Source organism: Pterocles gutturalis, unplaced genomic scaffold (genome assembly GCF_000699245.1).
Source record: "Pterocles gutturalis isolate BGI_N339 unplaced genomic scaffold, ASM69924v1 scaffold5287, whole genome shotgun sequence".
Taxonomy (NCBI): Eukaryota; Metazoa; Chordata; class Aves; order Pterocliformes; family Pteroclidae; genus Pterocles; species Pterocles gutturalis.
Window position 1 is genome coordinate 2,280 of NW_010110011.1, and position 14,307 is coordinate 16,586.

Consider the following 14,307-nt stretch of genomic DNA (forward strand, 5'->3'; position numbering starts at 1 on the left):
TCTAATTTGAGGATCCTTGCCCCCTTCCCCCACTGCCTCTGATAGCAGCAACTGTTTCAATGCCACTCCCTCCCCCCCCCAAAACATTGAAGAGGTTAAAATAAGTCTTTGTACATAGACCTTGTTTTACTTGCAAGTAATTTACTAAGATGATTTGCTGAATGTGTTTTTAATGTATTTGCAGGTACAGCAGCAAGATGTTTATTTCACAATCGGTAGGTTATATTTCTTAATCACTGTGGAAACACTGATGGATGGACCAATGCATTTTTATCAACTTTGTAAGTTGCCTGTACCTTTATATTGTAAGAGGAATAATACTGTTAATTTTTTACTAACACTCCTCCTGAGTTACTGAAGTGAGATACCATCGTCTTATTATAGAGCTCTCCTCGGAATAATTCACAGAATAAAGAATCTAGTGTATTATATTCTACATACTCCGTTCTATACATAATTCCATAAGCAAGAAGTGCTTTGAAATAGTGTACTGCACTCTGCCTCTCTAAATGTCCAGTGAACTCTTAGTTGGGTGTGTTATTTTTCATTTCTTGTTCTAATTTTTTTCAGGACTCCTTAGTTTTTGGATTAGCATGCACAACAAACATAGTGTGTTGGCTGAGATGTAGTTGTGGGAAACTGTTTTGATAGGATAATTTAATTCTGTAAAAAAGATAAAATGGTAAAGAAGATTCCCCATTCAGTTTACAGACCATCTTTATTTCACCAGTCGTAAGTTTCCCAGTTATTTGGTCGAAGATTTTTTTTTTTTCTAGTCTGTGTCTCTTATGTAAGAGTGTAACCTACAAATTTTGCAATTCTCCCACTATCTTTGCTAAACATATTTGTTGAAACAAAGTTCTGAGTCAGTTTGAAGTCTAGATGGACGGAATTTGATTTTGGTATGGGAGAGGCATTTAAAAATCACAAATATGGACAGAATAGAAGAACATTTAGAGACGGGTGACACATGTGAGGTGTCTGGCATAAGAGAATGGCAAAAGACTGCATCTCCTAATCCGAAGGGCTTGCTGGAAGGAAGTGTGTTATTACTACAGTCTGTGCACTGATGCTATCCGTTTCTATAGTGAGAATATCCTTAATGTGCCTGTTGGGAGAAGGGAGAATTTCTGCCACAAATTATTACGAATCTGAGCTTGCGTTCAGGTAAAGAATAATAACTGCTAAAGTATTGCTTTGTTATTCATACCCATTGGATGTTTTTTCCAGATGGGTGATCTGTTACTGTATGGCAAGAAATCAGTTGTTCTACTTTTAACTGCGCTTCTCTAAGAGGCTGTTTATTATTCAGTAATAATGTAGAAGAACAAGTGCAAAATGAAGACATACAAGAGAGAAGATGTCTGTGGTTTGAATGGCAAAATGAAGCTTGAGAGAGATGAGGTTTCTGTCATGTGGAACTATAAATTTGCTGCATGTGCAACTCTTGTGAGCTGCTTAATCTCTTTGCATGCATCTAATTTCAGAAGGGATGCTGGGCGCATAGTTTAATGTTTGTGAGACAGATGTCCAAAGAGACAGATTTGTAAGAGATATTTGGTGAAGTATCCATCCCAAATGATTTCAACAAACTTTGGTGCCTAAGTGTATTTATGTCTGCTTCTGTGTGTGCCCACTGCAAATGAAAGGCCAATTTTTAAGGCACTCCTCTGCAGCTATAAAGACTCTGTGCAGATATCTCTTTATTTAATTGAGTAGGAAATTTTTCCTTTCCTCTTCCAGTACTCTCTGCAAGTAGACAAGGGTCATAAAATAACTGCTTTAATGCATTTGGAAATTCTCCTAATGTGTCTCTCTGGGACAGGGCAGTTCCCACTGACCCACTGCTATTCGGAATCCCTTCTAATTTACCAGGACCTAGTATTCTGATACTATGTTTCATGTATTCGGGGTTTGGACCAGATTACCTCTAGAGGTCCCTTCCAGCCTCAGCCACTCTGTGATAGTCCTGTCCTATCTCTTATTTGTAGATCTCCATATAGATTGTCTTAATTTTTATAAGGTATGTCCCAGATTTCTTTACTCTTTTCACAGTGATGCTTACTGTGGCACATCTTGTTGACACGTCAAGTAGTGCTGGTATATTATTTGTCATAGTGTGGCACCTGAGAACCTCAGCTGTGGACCAGACTGCTACTATGTTAGTTGCTGTACAAATGTAAAGTCAAAGATGTTCCTCATGCTATGGAAGTTACCATTCTAAGTGGGATAAGGAGAATAAAACAGGTTAAGGCAGTATTAATCACCATAGTTCAGCAGAGGTATTAGGCCAACAGTGTTTTGAGTGTTGACATTTTTTGGGGGTAGAAGGTTTAGGTGTCAAGACAAAAGAGAGTTCAGGGAAACTGAACTTTTTTTTAGGGAAAATAATGAAGTAATTTTGCAGGGAGCTCCTCTAAAGCATGAGAAATTTCTAGGGAGTTCATCTAAAGTGTGAGAAAAAGCATGCATGTTTGAAATAAAACTAATAACTTCTTTGACCAGCTCAGTATGGGAGTTGGCATCTCATCAGTAAGAGAATAGGCCACAAAATGCCCTTACAGTAAGGACAGGAAGTTCATACTTGTTGCGCGCAGAAAGCAGAAGGGAGCTAAAGGATCTTGAGAAGAAGATGAGAAGGGTCAGAACAATAATTTCAAGAGTGTTTTGAAACACTGTGCTGAAAAGATATGAATGATGCAAGACTGTGTTGGTCAAGGAAAATAATTCTGGACACAGTGAGCATCTGGATGAATGAACAGTCTCTTATGAGGGTTATACAAGAAGATGTGGGACCTCTAGGATGTCAGGATCTGGAAGAAGGCTGGGTTCAAGAAATTACTTGGACAGCAGGCCTGACTGACAGGCTGAATGTGGCCTTAACCATGCTCTGTGACAGGAGAAGAAGTGTTACAGCACCTGTTGGTTTTTTTCCTTTTATTTTGCTGGCAGAGAATAGAATTCTGTGAACACCCACAGGGAAGTGTTGCATAAACAGGACACAAAATAGAGAGGGAGTTTTGAAATAGAGCCTGAAATAGGGAGTTACAGGAGTTGCCTGTCTGAAGACAGTAAGTTATATACCAAAGTTGTTAAACTACAGCCTTAAGGACTGCCCATATTTAACGAAGGAGGACATCTGTGAAGATGATTCAGTCATGTTCTGCAAGTAGTAATAGTATCTTTTCCCAGACCAGTTTTAAGTTTTTTGTTGTGACTTAAAATGGTGTTTAATAGACAGAGTGAGCTACCTGAAATATAGTCAGAATCCTCTAAGCATACTTGGTAAGAACATCTGAAGTATGTTTATTCACGCCAAGTCTTGAACCTCATCTGTCAGGGATCAGTGTAAGCTTCTAGAAGGCTCGAATTAATGACAGAGGTTGGAAGGGGACATCCCATACTCTGGGGAAGAAGGGAAGGGCAGAGGAAAGTAGGAGGAAGATGATCTGAAGGAAAGAAACAATTCCACTGAGGGAATGCTAAGTATTATCTCTAATTGTTGCAAATTAATATTGTCAATAGGAAGCTAATAATCGGATATTGTAGACATACAAATGCATTAATACATAGTTTCATTTTCCAGTGTACATCAGCATTCTGTCTACAGCTTGTTTCAGCTCATCTGGTAAGAGTTTTTATTGTCTTTCAACTGCTTTTCCAAATACAGTTAAAAAAAATCTTGCATATTCTCAGCAGGCATAATTTTACAACTTTATGCTTTCTGAAGAAAGAGCTTAATAGAAATATAATACAGGAGGGCAGTCCTTTGCATTGTTGTTTCTGTTGTGCTGAACTCTTTTCTGTTCTGTAGTTGCTTTATTTTGGGGCAAATACTGGGCTGCTCTGATTTGGTTTATTGATTAGAATTGTTGCAATCTCACATTTGTTTGCCATTTATATTGGTGGGTTGTTTCATTTTGATTTTTTTTTTCCCCTTTCTAGAAAGATTTCTGGGAGGGCCACCTCAGAACCTACAAATGAAATCTGACAATTTTCAGCACATTTTGTCCTGGCAGGCAAAAAGGGATCTACCTTTGCCAACTTACTATCGTGTGCTGTACACTGACCGCAGGCAAGTCTTACTTTATGAGACACAAATTTTACTTATAATGTTTATTGACTCAAAATACTAAGGCTGGGGTTTTCTTGTTTGTTTGGTTTCTTTCCCAAGCAGAAATGCTTCCCACCCCCCTCCCCTCCTCCCAATGCAGAGAATCCAGATAGATTATTTTGATCTTTTTTTAACTTGTTTTAATTTACAGGAACTGGAAGACTGCTAAACAATGTTCAAATATTACACAACTCTCCTGTAATCTGACAGATGATTTTAAAGAGATTTTCACTCAGTATTCTGCATTCGTTCAGAGCTTCATAGGAACTGAAGTATTCAATTCTTCTGTATTTAATTTTGTGCCATATACTGACAGTAAGTTCTCTGTCTGCATTTGCTCATTTCAGTAGTTTTATTCCTAGCTGATGTATAAATAGTATTCTGCTAGCTTTACAGTAAGTCACTCCAAACTAACTTGGTCGGTAGCTTATTATAAGAGAGTAAGAATTTGTATATCATCTTTCATATATCAGTTAACAAGACATAGAATATATAGGTTGCTTTCTAAAATTTGTGGCTGTGGTAGTTCTGATAAATGGACGAGGCTATGGCTTAGAAATAAAAAATATATATATAAAGGAAATAACAACATGTCAAGCATTGACAAGCACAAAGTAAAAATCACTTAAGTGCATAAGACACATTAAAAAACCCAAACAAACATTGTTTTTATGTCTTCAAGTAGTCAATACTACTTGATTAGTTAGTTAAAGTTATTAGATAGTTAAATACCACATCTTCACTTGGTGTAGGGGAAGAGATTTACTTGTTTGTTCATCAACTTTTTTCCCTTTCCATGATGAAGGAAGAAGCTTACCAGCTGTGACATCTTCTAATGCCATAGGGTGGCTTCACCCTTAGTTGTGCTTAGTTTTGAAGCTAGCTTTGAAGTAACAGAGATGGAGATTGAGGAGTATCTGTTTAGAAAGCTCAATAATTTAAGTGTGCTGAGACTAAGTTACTGACAATATATGTTTTTATAAGCTTATACTAATCCAGCTCACTCGCTCTGGAAAAGCTTCCTTTACTTAACTTTCCCCAAAGTGTACCCTCCAATTGGAGGACTATGGAGGAGAAATAGGACGTTACCTCTGAACTCAGCACAGAGGTAGCCACTGCTGTGTTCACTTATAGTCTCAGAAATGATGAAAAATTGAAGGGGTGGGGAGAACAGCCACCAGGATAACTGAAGGATTTTAAAACATCCCTCTGAGATGGAGGCCTTCAGTCTTTCAGCAGTTAGTTTAATAAAGAGAAAGATCAGTTGACCACTAGTTAATACAGTGGCAGGCTTCTTCAGTCTTGTAAACAAAGCATAACAGCATTCCCTGATTGGAAGCTGAAGCTACATAAATTTTAGCTAGAAACAAGAGGTGTATTTTGAATTGACCCCTGGAACAAACTGTCAGGTGCTCTGACTGATTGTCCATCACTGACAACTTGTAAATTGAAACTGGATGTTTTGCTAGTAGTTCTCTAGTTCAAACCATAAGCAATTGAGTGAAGAATCAATATTCTGAGATATTTCCCCACTGGGTGTAGTTAATATCTACCTTCAAATACCTACCGTGGAATGTCACTCCAGTTGACAGATGAATTCAAGCAAAGACAGAAAGGCTTCGTAACAGAGCCAGGAGAACTACCACATTTGACTGTAACCAGATTTAAGCTAATGTTTATTAGTAACTTAAAACAAAATATAAGAAAGGAATAAGTGTTTAGCCATTTGACTAGGACATGCTTTCCTTTTTGAGAGTAGATGAAAGCTCATGTTTATTATAAGTGGTTGTTTTTTTTTTTCTTTCTACCATATTTCAGGAATAGAAGCCAGAAGCAGTTAGCAAATATATATCACTTTTTTTGAATTTTGCAGAGATTGGCAAACTGGTCTCCAGAGTAATCAAAATGTACATGCTTCTGGAAAAGACAAAAGTGAAATGAAAACTATCTAAATGTTTATGTTTTTGCCTCACATTGTACTACACAGAAATGGAGAATTATGGAGATAGTTTTTTTTCTTGCACCATTTTCCAACATTCCTACTTCTTTCCTGTGTTGGAGAAAAGGAGATCTTGGGCTTGATTTACTACAGAAGTGCCTTTGATCTTGATGGATGTGTAGTTTTGGAGAGAGGAGGCAATTAGTGTGTATGGCTCTTCGAACACCTACATGTTCTGAGGACCTGAATTTGAGAGGTTACTTTGAAAGCAATGGCAGTCTCACAGAAGTGAATGTTTCACTAGGTTCTCTGTAGTAGAGTTTTTAGTCTTTGGAGCTCAGTTGTCAAGTTTAGACCCATAGCCTTCCTTGCAACCAGTATGAATATATGCAGGGCTACACACCACTGATTTTCTGCAGCGATTCCTTCCGGAGAGTGACTAGAAGATGGTGATGAGCAAGAAAGCAGACAGCTTTTCCTGTGCATTAACCTCAGCTTTCCTCAAAATAGATAAAATGTTCATATATCTATGGAGCTGAAACAAAAGCTCTGTAACCTTTCTGCTTCTTCCCTCCCCTCCACTGCTTTCTGTTTTCAAAATCTAGTCCTGTGGGAAAAGATCATTTGACCATGAAACTTAAGTGGTGCAAGACTTTGTAGATTTACAACAGTGACATACTGTGGAATCTGATTAGTCAGCTGTATTATCTGTCACTGAAGTAGAGTTGGTACTGAATGTATATGTTTTCCATCTCTTTTTTCTTTCTTCTTTTCAATAGCATTCCTGGGGCCACCAGAAGTTAATATCAGTTCTTGTCTAAACTGCTTAAATGTCACCATAAAGCTGCCGACCTCTCACTTCAGAGAAAATGGAAAGCTACTGTCTTTAACTGATATATATAAGGAGCTTAATTATGATATAACACTTAAAACACTTGATGGAGAGCATAAGGTAAATAAATTTTTATTTTATTTGTGCTTTAGGGGAGAAATACAGAAAGCATAAAATGGCTCTGATGGTTAGCAGATTCACAGAAGCACATATGTGAATTGAAGATACTTAGAAGGAAACAACGAGAATGGCCAACATAATCTTAGCTTCCCCTTACTGCAGAGTAGCAAGCCTAGAAGAGGAATACTAGTTTTCCTATGTTCTTCCTTGAAATAAAGCACAGGGCTTTATTTCAGCTCAAGGGATTGTTCTCTGGAAAGACAAGGGAAAGAAAGTTTAGCAGAATCTACTAGCTGCTATATGCACGACTGATAGGAAAATATGTTCATGCACAACTGATAGGAAAATATGTTCAGAGAGGAGTTCAGTAGTTTTCTGACAAACTGGAAAAAATGTATCCAGTTAGTTTCTGAAACAACTTATTCTGGGTCTGGCACTTTTTTTTTTTAAATTTTATTTTATTCTGAAATAGAGAGGTAGATAGGCATGATTAGAACTTAAAATGAGCCTCACAAAATGGAGAAATAATCTTAAAATAATAGGAGATAATTCAATAAGGACCAATACAAGGTATAACATTTAAGAGTAACTGTCTATGTAATAAGTGGAGTGGTAACAGCTACACAGGCAGAAGTTTTGCCTGAAAGGATGAGAGCATTATATAATACTAGAAGCTAAACTTGACTCACATGTTGCTGAGAGATTAAAAAAAAATCGTATTTTTACGTACTCAGTACCTGTAAAGCCTACCTACCCCACGTCAGTCTGGGGTTCAGAAAAGGCACAGACCAGTTGAGCGGGGTCCAAAAAGGAATATTGGGGACTGGGGGGGTTCTTGATACGTGACCAGCGAGGAAATGCTGGAATAGGGTCCCACTTAGTGTAAGCAAGCAAAGCACAACTATAGAGGCCAGAGTCTCTGAGTCTCCTCCTACAGAAAAGGAGGAAATAAACCACTCACTGTGATTGTGACCAAAAACAGTAAAGTGAAATTGGCAGTTGTGCAGACTTTAGATTAAACATCAAGAGAGACATTAATACCAGGGCTGGCAAAGCACTGGAATAAGTTGCCTAACTAGAGCATGGACTGCCTCTACTGGAAGTTTTGAACAGCAGGTCAGACAAGGACCTGTTGGGACTTCAAGTGAACTCGTTCTGCCATGAGTCACAGAGGGACCACAAATTGCCTGCCATGGATATTTTTTCCCTGATATCTGAATCATAATGTCACTTGCAGTTTCAGATCTGTAGAATCTATGTAAGTCTACTTCAAGGGGACACATAGTGACCCACAGTTGGAGACAGAATTCAATTTATCTTTGATAATACAATACTTCAGAAATAGGTGTAAGGTAGACATCTTGACATCAGCTAGAACTAGTGATGAAGTGGTTGTGTAGGTAACCTGCTGAGTTACTGTGTCAGTTTTTGCAGTTTCATATGCTACTGCATTTCTCTGAAATAGCCATCATGTTTTATCAGTGGCTGGGGACCTCTTTTTAGGCAAATAGCTAACTTTAAAACATTGTCTTTCATGACAGAGGCCACGTGAGAAAACTGCTGAAGAAATTTTTAACACTGTCATTGAAGAATTGTATCCAAATAGAAATTACTGTGTGTCTGTTACAGTCACTGCATCTCTAAATGAACATTCCACCTCATCACCCTGGAAATGTGTAACGGCAGACTCTGTAGCTCAGCAAGGTAACTGTGCTGTGGTGCAGGAATGGATTGTCTGACTTGATATGTGCAAGTGTTTTCCCTTTATGTAGGAAGATTTACAAGTCAATCCTAAAAATAATGAGGAAGTACCTTCTGAGTAATAAACATTGTGGGGATTTATAAGTGAATATAAAAACCCATCCTCTTCGGGGCTACAAATCTGGTATTAATCATGTGAGAAACACAAATCTCAACTAACTGCATAGATAGTTATCAAGATGGTGTAGTTTCTTTTTTAATTCCTGAATCTAATTTGAGATTTGGTCTTGTTTTGACTTTGGACCAGATGACCTCCAGAGATTCCTTCTAAGCAAAATTATTCAGTGATTCTAAATAGGTGTTCTGAATGTGAAACATGAAATGTCATTGGAAACTTCATTCATGTATGTTTATTTGTTTGGTTTTTTTCACTTGCAGATTATCATATAGTCGCAATAGCAGGTGCTGTATGTTTCTCACTGATGTTAGCTGGTGCCCTGAAGTGTCTGCATGCAGCAGGTTATATTCATCAAAAAAAACCACTTCCACATACCTTGGTATGTAATAGTTCTTGCATTTAACCCTCCTGTTTGGGAGGAGGAAGTTTATCATCTGAAATTTCTAATCCTGTGCATTAGATACAAGTTATGTAATTACATACAATGTTTTAATTGGCAGTTTACCTATGTCAAAGATAGTCTATAGGCTGCTAAATCTTCTCTGTTCTGCAGAACAAATATTCAGTCTTTTTCAAAACCATTTCTTGCTACTTCTGTGACAAGTTACTAACAGAGATAGCGATGTGATCATCGCACTCTATTTAGCGCTTCTCAGGCTGCACCTGGAGGACTATGTCCAGTTCTGGTCCCCACAGCGCAAGAAAGATGCGGACAGACTGGGGAGGGTCCAGAGGAGGGCCACAAAGATGATTGAAGGGCTGGAGAACCTGCCCTGTGAGGAAGGATTGACAGAGTTAGGTCTCTTCTCCCTGGAGAAGAGAAGGCTCAGGGGGTACCTCATTACAATATTCCAGTACTTAAAGAGCAGCTACAAACAGGACAGAGGCTCTCAAGAGAAGGGGTAATGGGTACAAGTTGCACCATGAAAGTTTCATCTCAATGTAAGAAAGAATTTTTTGAGTGAGAACAGTCCCCATCCCTGGGGGTTTTCAGTATGTGATTTGACAGGGTGCTAGACAATCTCATCTGGGCTCTGCTCCCTCTCCCATGAAAGGTTGGACCAGATGGTCTTTCGAGATCTCTTCCAGCCTGGGCTGTTCTAGGATTCTGAGCAGCTAGAAGGGGCAGGCAGTGAAGGGGAGAACCTCCCCCAAAGTAACTTTAACTGAACTCTTTATGGTACACAGAAGCAGGCTAGGTCCCACAACAGAACACCCGGCATAGGACAATTAACCCCTTGCCCTTTGAAAGTTACCTTATATATAAATCCTTCCTGCAGCAGACAAATTTCTTTTACTATCTGAGCCAGGGCAATAACTTCAAAATAAAAAGCCTACTCCACTTCTTAGATGAAGTGCACAGGGAGAAGACCCATTCTCCACCAAGGAGAAGGATGCTCTGAAAACATTCAGGAGCAATGTATGTCCATTGCTCCTTAGCAAAGCAGTTTCTGGCACATTTTGCCTCCATTATTTCAGTCTGCAGCATTATAGTCTTCTCCAAGAACAAAAGCAATTATCCCTATAATATTTTTCAATTTATTACACCAAAAATCAGAGCCTTCCTTGAAGATTTGAGGGTAGTTTATCTAGGTCCCTGGTGGCTGGAGTTTAAAGGCATTTTGAGAGATTCTGCAACTGAAAGCAAATATTTAAACTTGCCTTCATAGTCTTTTCTTCATCACATTTCCATAGGAAAGCAAGCTGAAAAGACAAAAGGTAGCTTTAAGCGTAAGTTGGGTATGGGCGTATTATTCCTGTAGCGATGCATAAAAACGGTCTAAAGTTGGGAGTTTTGGTCTCGTTATCCCCAAAAGACAGGACAGTTATTTAGGCACATCTGGAGAAGAAGAAGTCACTGTTAGTGCTCTTAAGACTTTTTTTTTTTTTTTTCTTAAAGCTATTCTTCATGGTTATTGTCCACAAAAGGAGTCAAGGACAGCATGTAAGAATTGCTTAAAGTCAAAGTTCAGCAGCCTGGTAAGAGCAGGATCCAGATGGCTGTTGGAAATGTCCTCACAAGCAACAATTAAGAACTTTCTCTGAGTTTACCTCAACAAGGAGGTGAAGGATAGACCATCAAAGACTTTCCTAGAGATGAGACACTGCTTTGAGGAAGCAGTCTTTAAAGCACGTTGTTTCTCAGGAAACCTGAGTCTGCTTTGTAACATCAGCAGTAGCTTCTCAAAGGAAAAATCCTCTTTACTGAGATCAGATCTACATTGCAGGTCCCCCACGTTCCAGTTTCATATGTATCACATACCAGTGATTGGAGTGCAGTTATGTGCAGATATGTCCCTGCCAGAAAGGTATCCTAGTTGTTAGTCCCAGAACTGTTGCTAGCAAGTTCAGGACCACTTCTCTGGGTAACCTAATCTCTGTCTTCCTTCTCCAGTCTCAGTAATGATTTATTACTATATTCTGTTATAAACAGGCATTAGTGAAAAGGATGCCTGATAGTGGAACACCTCGGTAGGAGAAAAAGGATATTTATATGCAAGCTCTCTCTCCCAGAATCTAGAGTTGGCATAGTATCGCAGAAACTAATTGCTGGACCCGACTGTCAGGATCTACCCTAATATTGGAGTTGGATGAAAACAAAAAGTAAAGGAAAAGAAACTATAGCTCTGGAAGAAAACCTCCTTGGTATGGGGCTAGGAGGGATGATGGGCTTGTACACAAGGCAGACAGTACCTGCATCATCTTCCAAATGCTAAGCTATTCTCAGTAGTCACATCTAGTGATTGGCAAAAAAGTCCATTGTTAAGGAAGCGTACTAAGGAAGAAAGAAAGTTAATGGTAATATGTATCACTCAAGTTGTTCCACTATTTTGAATAATCTTTCTTTGACTTTTTCTGTGATCAAACATCATGTTTCAGCACTTGAGGAAGTCAGTCCCAAGTTGGCTAATTTTTGGTTTCAGAAGACAGAGAAGAGACTGAACTGCCACTAAATTTCCAGAAAAAAATAATAAGAATCCTAGGGTTTGTTTCTATCCATCTTTGCTTGCTTCATTTTTTTAATAGTCTCTGACTACTTTTACATTTAATTCTATAGGTTTTTTTAGCAATTTTTTTTCCTTTTTCTACAAACATATCCAGAGCAGATTGTTATCAACTTTTTCTAAGATTTTTTTCCTCACATTTCTGTCCTTTGCTGTATCATTACCTTGATATCCCTAAGATTGCTGAACATGACTTTGCCAAGTAGTGTCTAAAGTTAATTTTTTTTTATTGTCAACATTTGAGGATTAGCATTGGGGGAAAAAGTGCAGAGTAAAACTGAGAAAATGGGACTTGGGATGTTACATACGTCATTGCTTCAAATGGGACATTTCTAAAGGACATTAAAATTGATCATCCATGTAAGGCTTCTCTTTTACATGGCAATTGTAGGAGCTAATAGGAAGTTGCAAGCTTTAAGATGTATTTCTAAAATGATCTTTTAGTCAAAAATTAGAATTGAAACATTTTATACCTGACACTGCTTGGCACTAGTGTAGTTTCTTTGAGGCTGTCCAATGCTGTGTGCCTTCATTTGTAGTGAGGCTGTCATATTTACAGGAATGGAGAAGAGGGAACAATCCAGGATGCCCTGAACTCTGCAGAAAAAGCCCAAAATGTGTCACAGAAAGAATCACTCATTTGACAGCCTCATGATTGGGGGTAATTTTTTCTGTATATTTCTGTGCATGTGTACAAATTTAGCTGATTTTTTTTTAATTCACTTTGCTCTTTTAGGCGTTCATCAGGACGTTAGCCTATTCACTTTGGACACTTGAATCTGAAGAAATAGCCTCTGTAGAGATAATTTACAAAGAGGTTAAAAAAAAGGCAAAGGAACCCAGCGGTGCTGTCAGTGATGAAGATGACAGCGATGACAGTGAGAGCGATGCCATAAGTAATCATGACTATACAAGGCGTGATATCATAAGTAGAGTACCTCATTCCCCTGACGGGCCAAATGTATTTGTGCAGTACTCTACAAATAGTACATGTGACAGCAGCAGCAGCCACGCAAGTGAAAATCCAGACACTGAGACAGAAGATTTTGAAGAGCATGAGATGGACATGGAAAAAGACAAAGACACAAGTAGCAAGTTACTCAATCCTTTCTCTGAAGTAAATTGTAACTATTCTCCTAGGCGAAGGAACAGTGCTTGCTTTACCATTAACTTGAAAACTGTGCTGTTGGGAACCTCTGAAGAGAACATGGATAGTTCTGCAAGTCTTCTTTCTTCCCAAGAAGATGCAGTTGACTGGCAATGTACTCGTGCTTTTGAAGCAAAACTCCTGGATGACACATCAAGGAAACCACACTGTCCTAATGGCTCTCATGAATGGCAAAATTCCTCTCATTCTTCTGATGAAAGTGACTCATCAGATTCAGATATGGACCAAAAAACTGAATACATACGAAGATGAATAAGTGAGAATCAGTATTATTTTATAACATACAAATTGATATTATCCAACCCTGTTTCTGGAGTCAACATACGGATCTTGTATTTTTCTTTTTTTAACATTCTGTGAGTATATGCCTGAACACTGAAAATATGCAACACTCATTTTTAACAAATAATTCTCTGGTGTCTCCAGGTTGTTCCAGGTATGGTTGAGGTTGGATTATCCACAGAGAAACAAATGAAACAGCAGAAAAAGCAGTTATTTCATTTTGCTGTTTGATAGTGAATTATACCTTTTAGTTGTTACAAAGTAAATATTTTTTATAACTCAAGTGAGAAGTTAGTTTATAGTACAGGGAGTTGTGAATGGCAGGTCTCTCAACTACACCACTTTTTTAATGTGAAAGGACTCTGCTATTATTCCTCAGCTCTGTTGAGGGATTACTCTGGAACCTGTTTTGCTGGATGGATTGCTGTATTCAAGTCAGTGAACTGATTTCTACATTTTTGCAGAGAAAGTTGATCAAGTGAAACAATGGGAATGAAAGTGAGAATACTTAACCTAAAAAAGAGTTCTTACTAGGAATCAAGGCGTTAACTGTACCTTTTTATACTTTCTTTTATATAATTTTGTGCAATTATTGAATACTACACTTTTAAAAAAAATTTTTATGACATTTAAAAGTTACCGCAGAGTACAGTCGTACTTTAACATTTGTGCTTCATAAGAAGAAAATTTTTCATATCCTTGTGTCGTGGTTTAGGCCCAGACGCTAATAAGCACCATGTGGCTGCTTGCTACCCCGTCCCACTGGGGGAATGGGGAGGAGAACAGGATAAACAAAAGGTAAAACCTCATGAGTTGAGATGAGGACAAGTGTAATAGTACAACACAAGAAAAGAGAAGAAATAATAATAATACTAGTAAGAATATATGTATAATGAGTGATGCACAATGCAATTGCTCACCACCCAGAACCTGATGCTCAACCTGTTCCCCGGCTGCAAATACTTCCA

General features: G+C 38.3%; 1 protein-coding gene across 1 annotated transcript; it reads left to right on the forward strand.

Annotated features, from left to right (window-relative positions):
* Nucleotides 1-250: 250 nt before the first annotated feature.
* On the forward strand, nucleotides 251-13,309 carry IFNAR2 (interferon (alpha, beta and omega) receptor 2). Its single transcript, XM_010073157.1, has 8 exons — nucleotides 251-281; nucleotides 3,587-3,628; nucleotides 3,946-4,075; nucleotides 4,266-4,429; nucleotides 6,833-7,005; nucleotides 8,547-8,715; nucleotides 9,145-9,263; nucleotides 12,626-13,309. Exons 1-8 carry the CDS (start codon nucleotides 251-253, stop codon nucleotides 13,307-13,309), a joined length of 1,512 nt encoding a protein of 503 aa, XP_010071459.1.
* The last annotated feature ends 998 nt before the right edge of the window (nucleotides 13,310-14,307 follow it).